The 14,710-nt window shown below is 37.9% G+C and overlaps 1 protein-coding gene across 24 annotated transcripts in view; it reads right to left on the reverse strand.

The window, feature by feature from the left end:
• Window positions 1-14,710, reverse strand: part of DST (dystonin) — a 307,703-nt gene that overhangs the window by 139,829 nt on the left and 153,164 nt on the right. For 20 of the 24 annotated variants that reach the window (XM_065632833.1, XM_065632844.1, XM_065632843.1 and 17 more), the window contains 14 exons: window positions 10,642-10,754; window positions 10,400-10,506; window positions 9,781-9,900; window positions 9,373-9,468; window positions 9,166-9,293; window positions 6,273-6,366; window positions 5,782-5,936; window positions 4,462-4,924; window positions 4,246-4,374; window positions 3,967-4,044; window positions 3,699-3,860; window positions 3,473-3,577; window positions 1,612-1,707; window positions 117-242 (listed from right to left, as the gene is read on the reverse strand). In XM_065632833.1, the coding sequence (XP_065488905.1) occupies window positions 117-242; window positions 1,612-1,707; window positions 3,473-3,577; window positions 3,699-3,860; window positions 3,967-4,044; window positions 4,246-4,374; window positions 4,462-4,924; window positions 5,782-5,936; window positions 6,273-6,366; window positions 9,166-9,293; window positions 9,373-9,468; window positions 9,781-9,900; window positions 10,400-10,506; window positions 10,642-10,754 (1,972 nt within the window). Of the gene's footprint in view, window positions 1-116; window positions 243-1,611; window positions 1,708-3,472; window positions 3,578-3,698; window positions 3,861-3,966; window positions 4,045-4,245; window positions 4,375-4,461; window positions 4,925-5,781; window positions 5,937-6,272; window positions 6,367-6,502; window positions 6,754-9,165; window positions 9,294-9,372; window positions 9,469-9,780; window positions 9,901-10,399; window positions 10,507-10,641; window positions 10,755-14,710 lie in introns of those variants that run through there. The other 4 variants (XM_065632837.1, XM_065632831.1, XM_065632830.1 and 1 more) reach the window with 1 other exon arrangement.

Consider the following 14,710-nt stretch of genomic DNA (forward strand, 5'->3'; position numbering starts at 1 on the left):
TTCTAAGAAACCAAATCTTTTTATATTCCTTCACTTCAAATGAATCATTTAAACACATGTATTTTAAATCCAACTATAATCTACACATTACATTAATAGTATCCTTGAATTCTTACCATAGACTCCTGGACAAGGTCTTCCAGTCTATGAAGGCTGCTTGATCTATCACAACTGTATTTTCGGTATATGGTATCTTTCAAATTCTTTAAATATTCCATGGCTTCTTTGGCATCACTGAAAAACTAGGACGAGACAAATATCTGGGTTATTTTTAAACAACATAAAAGTATACAGACACCTACACTATGAAGTTTTCTTTAAGTGCAGCCTTTAAAAATAATCTTTTCTAGTAGCCTGAAGTGACCACTGTACCACAAAACACTATTTGTGATCTCATACCTAAATGTACTGTTCAAGAAGGCACACACTGTAACATCAGTTATTCTTGGTACTATCTACATGCCAAATTAATTCAGCAATTATTGAACTTCAGTTAATTATTGTTCCTGCAATGGAAAAATTGTCTGAAGTTATTCTTGCTTCCCTAGGAATTACAATTACTCTCATATATAAAGAACAGACAAACCTACAAACTGTAGCAAGCTAGCTGCAAACTTCAGCAGGCACACCAGAGTAAACATTTTGTGCAGGAGTGGAAGAGAGTGGCCACATTTGACAGTTCTGCATGGGTATCTGCTCCTCCCAACTAAGGTCCTGGTGAAGCATGACTGGGAAGGGATATGTCCTGCGATAACCCTCACCTCATTCTGTTCCCGAAACCTCATTTCTCAAATCCAGAATTCCCATTTCTTCCCCCTATCCCTACGAAACTAAAATCAATCAACTATGTCTTCTCCAACGTCCATTTCCTAACTTCGGGCTCACACTCTTCTCAGTCCAAATGCATCTCACCCAAACATCACGCCCCTTCCTCTTCAACCACCCAAGCCAAGAAAACACTAAGGATTAATCTTTGTAATTTAAATAAATATTTTTTTAAAAGTAGACTTTTTTTCCAAACAAAAGACTCTTGAATCTTCGTTCATCTTGCATATAACTGAGAAACTCTTAGCTCTTCAATCCTCATGCACGTAACTGCCTACTGCATCATTTGCTGAGTATATGGGTGATAATCAGAAAGGTGTTTCGTTGGACATCTCTGCTGTCAGGGTGTTCTCTGCTCTGTTTTTATTAGTTATTATTATTATTTATTATTAATGCCATACATTACATTTGTATTTGGGTAGTCCTGGAAAAAGCACCTAGAATATGTTCTCCTTTGGCCAGCATTAACCACCCTCCATGCTACATCATCTGCAAAAGCTGCATTGACAGCAGTTATGCCTGACAGGGACAGAACATGGCTTCGTTCGCAGAGTCCCTACTTGCAGCTGCAGCACTCTGGAAAAAAAGTCAGGCCAGATTTTCATCTGCTGGGAACGGATATAATTGTAGTGAGGATAACACAGGTATAGAACACTACGGGAGCATGGTTCATCGTCTCATGATTGCCTATGACAAATGTCAATTCTACAACTACCGTGAGAGAGCAACTAACACTTTAAGTGAAACTTTTTTCACTATGGTCCTAACAACATTTCGCAATCTTACCTCAAAATATGCAGCATTTTCCCTCAAATGTTGTTCAACACAGTGACAGAGCTGAAGAATCCAGCTCCATTGTGTCTGCATTGCAGCTCTATAGGCCTTTAAAGGAAGACAAAGAGATTTTACAAAAGGAAACAAAAATTACAACATGAATACTTCTACAGAATTTAGGAAACATAAGAGTAATGTGGCAAACACAAGCATCTAAGCCTGACTTCCTCATCCAGGAAAAGCAAGCTGCAGCAAGGAAAATTCCAATTACACATGCGAAAAATCCTGTTGCTACAGCACAGTGATATCAGAAAACTTGCCCAGAGAAGCTGTGAAATGGCCACATCCTTAGGCATGTTCAGAATTCAGCCAAAGGAGGCCCTGACACTGCTTTAGGCAGGGGCTGGACTACATCTCTGGAGGTTACTCCAGTCTAATCCAGTGTGTGATTCCGTGCCTTTATTTATCCATTCAAAACTCCTGGATTTTTCCTTGGGTACAAATCAGACATTAAAGTAACACTGAATGCATAATAAAAATAATTAATCAGGACTTACTGCAATGTATAATTTTGTGTAACAGTTGCACAGGAATTTAAGGAACAGAACCCTACTCGAGCGATGCCTCCTGTACTGCCTTCAGGGTGCTGCCCCTGCAGAGGCACCGCAGGAGCATCCACCACCAGAGGGTACTCTTGACTTTGTGAAATCAGCCGAAAGTCTCGACTTTTCAATTCCCCGTGACTCTCAGGGAATTCAAGAGTTTTTTCATTGGCTTTAGTGAATTTCAAACTGATGCACTAATGTGTAGATTCTTATGTAGAAAAGGCATAAATTTGTCTTTTTTTTTTTTTTCTTTCTTAAATGTCCCAATACAGCATTATTTTAGACAGCATAATCTGCATAGTCATCTTCACTGTGGTGGCCTGGTTTCATAATATGTATCTTTAATATATTAATATTTTAAGTATATTACACTGATAAGAACCCATTAGAACAGCATATACTTTTTAAAGAATAAAATTCCTCGCATTACAGAAAAAGTCATTTATTATTCATAGTAAATGTCATGAGAAGGATGGAAGGTAGGAGTTTTCTTCATCCTTCCAGTTTACTCACTGAGCTGAAGAATAATAAAAATCCATCCTGTTTTTTCATTCTTATATAATAAAACCATTTTTTATTGTTTCCTTTTTTACCACTCACTGTTTGTAGTTACTCTTTCCTTGAACTTCTACAGGGAAAAGTGTTTTACGTTCTCCTTTGGAAACTTGTTATGACCCCACAACAGCTACAATAAATTTCCTGTAAACTGTTTACCTATAATATAGAATGTGATTCAAGCCTGAAGTAAATCATATCACCTGGTCAGATTTTTAACATCCAAACAAGTTTCATAATTCACTGACAAATAAGTTATGAAACCAACTCTAAACCATAATAGGAACCTGTACCAGTAAGTGACTGAAAAGCTCTACTGAAACTTCTTTCAATCCAACAGGAGAGAAACCACCCAAGGACTGTTCTGTGCCCTCTGTTTGCCAATGCAATTTTTATCAGTAACTCTAGAAGCTGCATGCACAACCAGAAACATCTGTACAGATCAACTCTGGAAATTTTGATTTTAGACTTCAGAAGGATTTTATCTAAACAATCCAAGATGTAACCATAACTTTACAAAAGTGTTTTTACTTTTTGGAAACTGGAAGACAGATACAAGAGATATTCTGAAGAGGGGGGAAAAAAAAAGGCCCAATTATTCAGTGTTGTTATTTAACTTCCTGTGAGTTAGCACCTCCCTTCTTCCCCAAAATCTAAAGTCTATTATATCACAAAACTATTTTCTTCTTTGTGTGATGTGCTTACTAACTTACCTCAATGGTTAGCCTGGCTGGGTGATTTTCAAGAAGCAGTTGCTCAGCTATTTCTTGTACTGACTTAATAACTTCTTCTTTTTGATCAAGTTCTCTCATTAATTCCTTTTTCCAGATGAAAAAAAAAGAAAAATATGAGAAAAAAAAAATTGAAATGTTTTAGAAATCTCTTCAATTCTTAAAGAGGATTTAATTATTCCCTCTGGATTAGATTAGCAATACATACTGCATGGTATTCCTTTTTTCTTGCTATATTGGGGTTTCTTTCACTCCAGTCATATGCAACCTCTTCCTCTTCTTTCTCATTCAGCCATATCAGCTCTCTAGTAGCACGAGACACAAAATTGTGAAGAGTATCTAGATGTCTTTCCTGATTTCTCGATGTGTTCTTTATTAAAAAGAAATATTTACAAAATCAGAATTTGAAGCTCATGCCTTATCAAACATGATGTACACTGAGAAGCTGAACATAGAAAAAGTACTGACAAACTTACCAAGAGTTTTGAATACTGACTCTCCAGTTTGTGCAATTTTTCTGCATAACTGAGTTTAAGAGGAGCAGTCATCTGGATCTGTATTTGGTACATGAGGTCAAAAGACAACAAAAAGGTTAGATGTTAAACCATTAGTCCTCCTGATTCCATGATATGTCAGTCAAAGATGAGAAGTAAAAGTAAGACTGTGAAACCCAAACACAGTTCTGAAATTCAACATTAGTTTATGGGTCACTCAGTAAGAAAGTAATGGAAGAAATAAAAAATACAGTGCTGTACCTCACTGATTTTAGCTTCTTTAAGGCTGGATTCAAATTCCTCAATAGCTTTGTGGACATTCTTGTGATTTTCTAAATGGCTTTCAACACTTGGTAAATCTGATCCCCATTCTGCTCGATCAAGTTGCACCTTATAAACGAGAAGGAAAAATTAGTCATGATCTACAAGGAGTAAGCATTATAATTAGAAGTGGACTGTTTCCATAGAGATTGATACCTGCATTTCTTCTACCCAGCACAACAGGTCCTGGACAAATTTCATGTTCACCTCTTCTTCTGTTAAATTCTGATCCACAAAAGCTGATTTCATAAGAGGTTTTCTGATTTGTGTCAGTTTGAGTGTTTGCAGAGTCCCACTGTCTACTCCTGTCACATAGCTTTGAATTAACCGTGGTGGGATTCCTGGTGTGTAAGCGGGAGTGATGGTTGGGGTCAGTCTGGAAGTAAGACCTGATGAAAGGCCAGAAGTCAAGCTGGAAGAAGTCAAACTAGGTGTTAAACCTTGGGTCATTGCGGCATTTAATTCAGGGGTTAGGTTTGTTGTAAATCCTGAGTTTAAGCTTTCAGTTATTCCTGATATCATCAGCTTTGTCTGCTCTGTTGTCAGTGCATGCCCCTTGTTGTACATGGAAGAACATTCAGTCCGTATGACCATCAGTTCATCACGAAGTTTTGCAACTCTATAAAATAAATGAAAATAAATAAATGAATAAAAATCCTTTCAATTAATGCTTATGACCAAGGTTTATCATGCTGAACTGAAGAGCAATATGAATTCGCAAGACCTCTTGCACTTTAGGTGTACTTAAATATTTATAAATAAACATTTATATGAGAAAGTATAGTTATATAAATACAGATAACAGATGCAGAAATCGGGCAATGACTAGAAAATCAGCATGGAATGGGCACTAGCATGCACCACACACAATTGCAGGGAACAATCAGCAAAGCAGAAATCTTACAAGATACTACATGTAGATCAAACACTTGCAGTTCACTGCCAAGGGGCTGTTATGTGCTTGATCTCACCCAGTCCAGGATGAATCCTGAAAAACTTTGGAGCCACTTCTTCATAAAATTGACTTATGCTGTTTAAATGCATCTTTCTGCCAAGACCGTACACATTGCCACATATAAGCTAATGTTACTCCACTTATTACCTGTTAAGATATCTACAGCCATCATAAGACATCTTCGCCTCCATTTTTAAAATCAAAGGCAGTGAATTCTGAAAGCATTTTAGGTGCAATAAAACAAGCTAACATCTTTGCACTCCAATAGATGGTAAACATTAAACATTTACATCTCATTCTGGTGAACGACATCATTTTCACAAATGAGTACAGACAGCTCCTCTTGTCTTCAACAATGTTTGTGGGTACTGTACCCACCAGAACACCTGATAAACTTTATTTGAGTGCCCAGTGACAGATTGAGAAGTTTATCCACACACATAAAAATTTGAAAATGTTGTCCATAATAGGTACCCATATTTGGGACATTTATTTATTCATATAAATACACTACAACGTACCTTTGCACAAGCTGATCTGCCTGATAGTATTTTCCATCAATAAGAATTTGAGCATCAATCACTTGCTGGCGGAGGAGGTTCTCAGATTCAAGAAGATAGCCAGCTACCTCTGCTTCATGTTGTAACTGGAGCCCTGACTCTAATCGCTTAGCATCCTGAATAAATACGAGAAAGTCATTAGTCCTGCAGCTAAATCAAAGAGAAATAAGCTGTAAGAAATCCCAGGTTTTTTTGTAAAAGCTTATTCTTATCTTGAAACAATTGTGAAGCATTTTATCTAACTTGCAACAGAAAAAATTAAACAGAACCCACTCTAGGCAATTTTTTATATTTTCTTGAAGAAATTGTAAATTAAAAATAAGGGTACAATGAAAATAAAAGTAGCAGCTATTACGTACGCACTTAAAAAATCCTAAAGAATTTTTCTGAAGTAGCCATTCCACTGTAGTAAATTCACGAACACAGACAAGTAAAATCACCAACTGACTTACAGAATGCAGAGCATTCCGGGCAAGTATTAGTTTGTCCTCACAGCTCCGGCTGTCCCGCTGAATTCTGTTTGCAATCTGCTGCAGCATTTCCAACCTAGGTGATGCCAGAGCATTTCAGAAGAACAAATAAGTATTAATGTTATTTATATTTACTATATACATTGCATGACTTTAAAAACAAACAAACATGTAAGATCTAACACAAAGCACAAATACATATGCCAAGTTACCTGTTTCCTTCTAAGGTGCCATTACCAAAGCTTATACAAGATTTAATCAGCGTGGGACCACAATTAACAGAAAGGAAATTCTCGTTAGAGTCAACGCTGGTTCGAGCACTAGTACTGTTGCTAAACAGAGAATCACTGCTGTGATAGCTATAACTACTGCTATTCATTTTTACATCCAGAGCACAGTCCTGGCTGTTTACATTTGCTGAAAACTGAAAAGATAAAACTACAAAATGTGCAGCTTCTAGGGATGAAATTTCACTACTGGCTTTTGATACACCCAGCACTCCTCCTTTAAATAGGCTTCAGCGCGCCTATTCAAAACCCAACAATTAATATTCTGCCAGCTCTTCAAAGGATTTCACCTGGGGCTACGTACACTACCTTGCTTTTGGCTTCCTTACATTGCATTAAGGCTTTGCAAGTACAGACTAGACAGCAACATTAGGGCGTCTCTAGGAAACAGACATGCCAAATATTTCATTTAGGTGTCACTAAATGTCTATATGCCAAATAAGAACTTAAAGAAGACTTTGCAGTGTTTCTCAGACTCTTCAACGAAGACTTTCAAAAGGGAGGGAAGTGAGAACAACTCCACGCTCCACAGTATGGTACAAAACACCTCCAGGTTGGGCTGACTCCTTTTGCTTCAAATGGAACTGCACAAAAACACTTGGGGGAATGTCATGGTTAATCAGCTCATAACGATTTAATTTGGGACACCTGCACCCCATCCAACCCACCATTATTACTCCACTGTCCAAGTATGCATGTTTACTAACTGTCCTGTCCCACTAATCTGTCCTCCTGTAAATTTCCCTTCAGCTTCTTCCACATTCAGAACTAATTGCTTCTTGCTGTTTTGACCGCAAAACAAGTAAGGAAAACCTGACCACTGCCCTTAAGTTTACATTTTAACTCAAAATTTGGGTTCGGGGTGAATTTTTCAGTATTTCCCTGCCTGCTTTTAGGACCTCCTGAAAACCACACCCACACCACAAGATGCCTGTTTATGCGGAGGAGCACAGCGAAGGCACAGACACACCCTGCAGCAATTCCAAACTCTGCTGGGTTTGCAAACCAGAGCTCAGTTTGGCACTCCTCACTGACATCATATTAAGTTTCAGTACTTGCCAAATTTCAATATTAACTGAGGTCACTTTTTTTTGCACTACCAAATCCCACCCCAGGAGCTGTATGAACACCTCATATTGGTGAGTTGCACTAGTAACCAATGCAACTAACATGGATCAAGTACTTGCATCCAGATCAACCAACTATTTTAACTTGATCACTAAGCCAGAATCACTTAATCAAGGCTTCTCTCTCATTTTACAGTGAGCACCACACATAGTGACCCTCACCATACCCAACCCTGAAATATGGGAAGGAGTTTATGTTTATTTGTATTTACCTGCGCTCAGTTTCTGAATAAGAAAGAAATAAACTATTGTCATTTATTCACAGTCTAAACAAAGATAATCCAGCTTTCTGCAAGTATAAATAGGATTCCTTTTGGCGAAAGCAGGCACTAACTTTGCTTTTTGCAGGTCAGGACAGATTAACCTACAAGATGAAGCAGGCTGTATTTCTTCCACTGCTTTCTGCTGTTCTGCCCTGCACGGTGAGGACAACCTTGTATTCCTCTGTAGACACTTCTTTCACAGCAGGATGCTGTGAATCTACACCTCCCATTGAATCTGCCATTTCAGTCATGCTCTTACACCTATTTAATCAACTCTGACGACACATATTTAATCAACTCTGACTGTCTTCGTGATCTTCTCTTGCTAAAATCTGTCTTTGAGGAGTTCCTACACAATGGTCTGGATTCTTCACAACTAATTTCAGGTACCTAAACCAGAGAGAATGATCACCCCGTTGTCACCAGAAAGTCAGTGCCAGGATTCTCTAGAAAGCAATTCAGATCTCAGGTGTCTCCTTTGGATGCTTAAAGTCAAGCGGAATGAATCCGGACCCAGGTGTCTATACCTACCTGCAGGTAGAATCCCTAAGAATCATTTCACTTTGAGTTAAAAAAGGGCTTTTTAAAAATAATGGATAGATAGAACCTGTGTCTGCCACAGAACTCAAAAGAGGTACCATTAAAAAGCAGAAATGCTCTAAGACTACATCAAGATTTTAAACACCCTCAGTGTGTTATTAGTGATGTACAAAACGGTCGCACATTCTACTACTAGGGAAGACTACTATGAGCTTTGCACTTTTAAACACTTTGTGTGCCCTTGACTACAACCAACTTTTAAACAACCTCGGAACAGGACATTAGCCCACAATGCTGTGCACCAAGTGAAATACACATTTCATGTAAAGGATGAATGTTACATATAGGAAATCAAGTCCAAATGAGACAGTGTAGCGATATGAACCTAGCTCTGACTAACTGTACAAAGAAGTTGTTTATATTGTAGTGCTTTCCCAATCTGAGGCACAGATACTATTTATCACAACCTTCTGAGACCACTGAAGTTATTTCCATCTGGACCTGCTTCTAGGAAGTATGTAAAGAACTCAAGGCAGAATTACTTGATCTAGAAAAATAACATGGATGTTACCACAGAAGACGACATTTAGAATTTTCAGTACAGGTTAAAACAACAGAAAATATGTTAACCAAGCCTGTCAAACGTTCACTAGCGTACCTCTCTACTTCAGGCCGAAGGATCTTCTCCCTTTCCAGCATGGCAATAATAAGCTTTCCCCATTCCTTTTCTATATCATTTGGATGATAGCCTTGAGGAAGTTTGATGCGTCCAAATTCTATCCAGACCTTAACAATTCATACATATTTGTTATTTGAAGCCACAGAAAAGAAACTTCTATAAATTTCAATGCATGTAAAAACTTACCTCTAGCAGTTTATATAGACGTTTAATTTTTGATTTATCTGTTTCTTTTGGTGGAATTTCTGTTTCTTTAAACTGCAAATATTGATTATAAAGTGCCTACAGAAACATAAAAACCATCATCAACTTTATCTTACAGTGAATATAATCTTACTCTCAACTCTCGCCTAATATAAGCTTACAGTCTTATACTGCTCTACTTCTACAAAAAAGATCAACAGCTAAAGATTTGCTTTTGATTGTTCATATATTAGTACTGCATTTATCATACTTTGAAAAGATTAAGGAGTAGTTCTGTTCTACAGTTGATTTGATTGTATAAATCAACAAGCACTTCATTTGTTCAAGCATGCTTTGAGTCAGTAAGATAAAATGTCATTCCAACAAGGAGTTTAAGACACCACACCTCACCTTCAACTCCACAGGATTGTTGGGAAATGTTCTGTCAGACATTATCGCGACATGGTGTCTGATCCACTGCATGAGGTAGTTCACCATATTCTGATATTCAACCCATTTGACTTCCACATCCTACCAAAACACAAACCAGACTACAGATCAGAAGAAAATAATCCAAGAGCTCATTTTTGCTTTATCTTTGAAGTCTGAGATCTACACACACATAGAAAAGAGATTACAGCTCACTTAAAACTTCCAAATAGATTATTTCACTCTTCAGTTCTCATCCCAAATAATTCCACCGAAAACACATTTTCTCATTTAATGAAAGTCAAACTGATAAGAATCAGAGAGGCACAATTTATAGGTCTATGACTGAAAAGTAAGAACTTTGACTCCATCTTTCTCCAACTTATGGCATATTGGTTTTAGTTAAGCTCTTTGTAGGAATATTTTCACGTCCAAAACATGAAATAGCTGCTAAACCGCTAAAAGCTCAACCTAGAGAAAATCATGTCAAAGAAAGGTGTGACAGCAGTCCCATGGAAGATCCAGCTAACATTCTGGAGCTGAAATCAAGGATCGTATTAATGAAGCTCACACACTGCACGAATATTTTTCTCCTACTTACATTTGCACTGATGCCTTCACCACCTTCTGGTACTTTGGGAAATGCATCATAAAGCGATGACACATAGGTTATTACTGACTTCTCATCAGGTGAGGAAACATCAACATCTAAAAGCACAAGACAGAACAGCACTTTATCACGTAGTTGTAAGAATGCCCACAAATACGCTACAACCTGCAGGCAGTTTGGATTTTATTTTAACATTAGAGTTTTTGCAACAAAGCCCTTTGCAGCTGTCTTACCTTCAGGATCCAGAAGTCTGGCAACACCAAGTTTTTCTGCTACAAAAAAAGCATGTTCTAAATTTGCAAGGTTGCTTTGAACAGCAACGGTATTCATGTCTATCAGGTCCGGCCTGTCAAGTAAAAACAGTAACACTTGATTACAACTCTACCAGTTTTAAATCACTGCTGTATTAGTTAATCAAACCAAGAGCACAGATCGATACGGCAATGGAGTTTTCATTAAAAAAGGATTTCATTAAAATCATGTAAACAAGCTGAGGTCGGTACTAAGTGATAAACATAAGTAGTGGGCAAATACAACACTGTCCGTTCTTCTTCATCTACAAGCTAAAGTTTCTAGCCATACCTTTTATATATTTTTTTTTTCTTGTGCATATTTATTCAGGTGCATTGCCATTGTATTATCGCACCTTGTCCTTTCCACTGCCTTTGAGGAGGTTAAACTCACTTTTCTCTCAGGACTCATTTACCTGAAGAAGTTCCTTTCTACTGCCTTTCCAAGTTTTTAGTCATTCTGCATCAAAGTCTTCAGCACATGCCAGAACCCATATGGAAAAAAGTTCAGTCGCAAAACATCTCTTTACCCTGGACAATGAGTATTCTTACTGTGCTTTAAAGGAGTGTGGTTCAGGCTGCGTTGAAGCCCTGCTTTCAGATGAACGCAGCAGCCAGTCCCTGCACTCACACCCACGCCTCCATCCTGCTCAGCTCCACTGCCACACACAACACCCTGGTTTTATGAGAATACTCCTCTTAAGCCAGTCTTACCTATAAACATTATCAAGGCCCATAAATATTATCCTATACCAACATCACCACTTTAATGTTTTAAATCAATGTAGAACTTCAAAATTAATATTCTCCTTCAGTTTTACTATGTGGTGCCTGCCTTTTAGATCTTGAGGTTCTCGGGGCAGACTCTGCTCCTGTCTGCCAATTACACCACCGGGAATCCTCTTAGCCATAACAACTAAAAGGAAGAAGGGATTTTCAGAAATGCTGAAATGAAATCTTATGCTACTGAACACCAGACCCACACTGCAACAAAAATAAAAAACCCCAAAAGAAAAAAAATATAACATATAAACTTTAGTGAACAATTCAGTCCTTAAGTTTTCTCATTTTTATTTCTAGAGAAACTATTTTCTTAGTTTTACCTAGCAGAACCTTTAAATAATTGCAACAGAGAGAAATAAAACTGTTAAATATCACATTGTTCAAAACAAATGATAACATTTCACCTGGTAACACCCCAAATTCCCTCGATCACAAAATGGTATTAACTCTGGGACACTCAATACAATATTGTCTTTGAATGAACTGCAGGGGCACTGAAAATAAAAATAAATGTATTTCTTTTCAGCCATTTAGAATCACTGGTTTCCTTGTGCTCTTTAGAAGCCAAGTCTACAAGCCAGATAATAAAACTGCACCTATTATTTCTTGAAAGAACATTTAATTAATAATAAAACTTAGGCAGTATAAAAAGAAACATAATCCTCCTAAACCAGTGGGACTTTCCACTTCCAATATGCTTCGCGGGAGCATGATCAAGTTCATGCCATTCTTCTCTGAATTTCAGTGTAATGAAAACAATGCAATGAAACCAATATCGTCTGTTGCTATTGGCAGCACAGAAAATCCATGAAAAATAAAAGACAATACTAGAAAAGGAAACAGAGCACTCCAGTCTCCCGTTTCAGCCACAATAACAGAGATGGTATGAATAATAGAGACTACTTTCACAGCATGGTTTAGATGAGAGAAGTGGGTTTCTTTAAATGTACACTGTTGGTTTGGTTTGCTTTTCTTTTTTCATCTGCCTTCTTTACCTTTGTTTCACACTTGATAAAAATGGCCCAAGAACCACGTATGCTGCCTGTTTGATTGCCAGCTCTCAGAACAAGAAAGGACAAGTTGATGATTTGCAAGCTGCAGAGCCACCAACACGATTATCTCCTTAGAATAAAGCTTTTATTTAGATGAGGAAGAGGTAAGGCTTTTTTCGCAGTGATACGGCAAGAATCAAGAAAAACAACTCCTGTTGTGTAGTACATCATTTTACATCACTGCTGTGGCTTCATCCCCCAGCTGAAGGAGAGTCCACCCTCTGAGATGCCTCCCCCCTTTTAAACATCCTTTCCTATCCCTGCAACTCCTACCACCATAGGGTTATTCCAGTTCCCCTTTAAGAACAAGGGAAATTTGCACCGAATACTGCTGTTTTCGGTTAATTATACAGATAACACATAGCATACCAACCTAGATTAACCAGTCTTTATTTGCCTAAAGTCTTGATCTACCAGAAAATATTACAGAAGACAGCACTTGCCTCTGTCTTGATAGCGCTTGCCTTTGGTTTTCTGAAGCAGACAGAAGGCTCAACAGCTGACTGAGGACAAGCCCACTGATGGCTTATAGAGAGGAAAAGACAGGTATTATGACTTGAACGCAAAAGCACCTGGTACTGGCCATGGGAAACGCACCCTGCTGGGGGTTTGGGGCCTCCCCGCTCTGCAGGTCACCTCTTCCCTTCCCAACTGGCCATGGGACACGTTGCAAAGCCACAGAAAAGGGAGTTTACTTCTCACAGCTCAGCACGGGCTTCTTTTAACCCCAGAAAAATGCACCCAAAAAACATGGCTTAGGAAATCACTAATTGCCACATGGTTCTTTTTGTTTAAGAGCGTTTTCTCATGATTTTAAGTAAAAGTCAAAGTAGTTTTTATCTGCTGTAAGCTTGCAGAGATACCCACCCACTAAGTGGGTACATGGGAGAGTTTGCAAGTGAGCATGCCCAGGCAGATTTCAGGGCTGTGATCACCGTTCACCACCCTCCTCTGAAAAATCACAGGAATTCAGTCTTACTGAGCTCAGGTTGTCCACAGCGAGTGTTGCGGGGCTGTATTATAAAGGTTCATAAATATTTTCTAATATCTAGCATTTAATGTCTCCTTTAAATTCTGGAATACTACTAACTGTTTAATTTGCGGTTGTGATTAGTATCCCTCTAATGTGTGTTTATTTAACTGTCTTATTTGAAGTAAATGCTAGATTTAAAAGCATCATCCACCACAGCAAACACTGTAACTTTTAAGGCTAAAAAGAAAATACGCAAGTTTTGTAGAGGGCTGTTATTTGTCATTTACTATAAATATATTTTATATCAATTTGCATAGCATTATTAAGTGGTTTTATACATAGGCAAGAACAAATTAAATTAAATGGACATTAAGTAAAAGACGATGACTCTACCTTCTGTTATAATATTGTGAGTCATCTTATGGCAGATTTGTCAGTGGGCTGGGCCCTTGCCATGAAAACACACACATAAACATCCCAAACACCAGCCGAGTTGGAACATTCCATGCAAAGGAGATGCTTCTGCTGCAGCCACACCTAAGTCAAGGGGCTTGGCTCCTACACTGTGAGCCATTAATCATTTCATTTATAGAAAGATTGGTGCCTGCTATTCAAGAACTTAGTGTAGGTGTTAGAAATTAGACACAATTTGTATCAGAAGTGAGGGGAAAAAAAGTGTGTGATTAATACCACTTTAATTAGGAAGCTGACAAAATTATGATCAATTCAAAAAAACAAATACATAGCACCACAAAGAGAAGCAAATGATCAACATCTGCAGAACAGCATGAAGAAATGAAGGGGTTTATAATGCAAGTTACACAGATCAAATGCGAGCTTTCTACTCTGCAAAGACTCCTTGAAAGAGTTGTGCATAATAAATAAAGTTAAGCACATGTAGATTTTCCCGTAGCCAGAATCTAATATCTAGTAAAACAGTTCAAGATCTGAAATAGCAGCTACAATATTTGTCAATTACAACAAAAAGTTAGATTTGAAGGGTATTTCATACTTCAAAGTGGAAAAGGGTATTTAAATGAATCTTTATTTTCCCAGTCAACAATCAAGAAACCACATCCTCCTCTTCACTGTTCCTGGATGACAGCTGCTCAAGTTACAACAATGTTTATTTAACTTTATTAAAACACATATGCATCAGAGTAATATTCCACATTAAAATACTGTCAATGAGTTCAGGAGGCTC

Source organism: Caloenas nicobarica, chromosome 3, assembly GCF_036013445.1.
Source record: "Caloenas nicobarica isolate bCalNic1 chromosome 3, bCalNic1.hap1, whole genome shotgun sequence".
Taxonomy (NCBI): domain Eukaryota; kingdom Metazoa; phylum Chordata; class Aves; order Columbiformes; family Columbidae; genus Caloenas; species Caloenas nicobarica.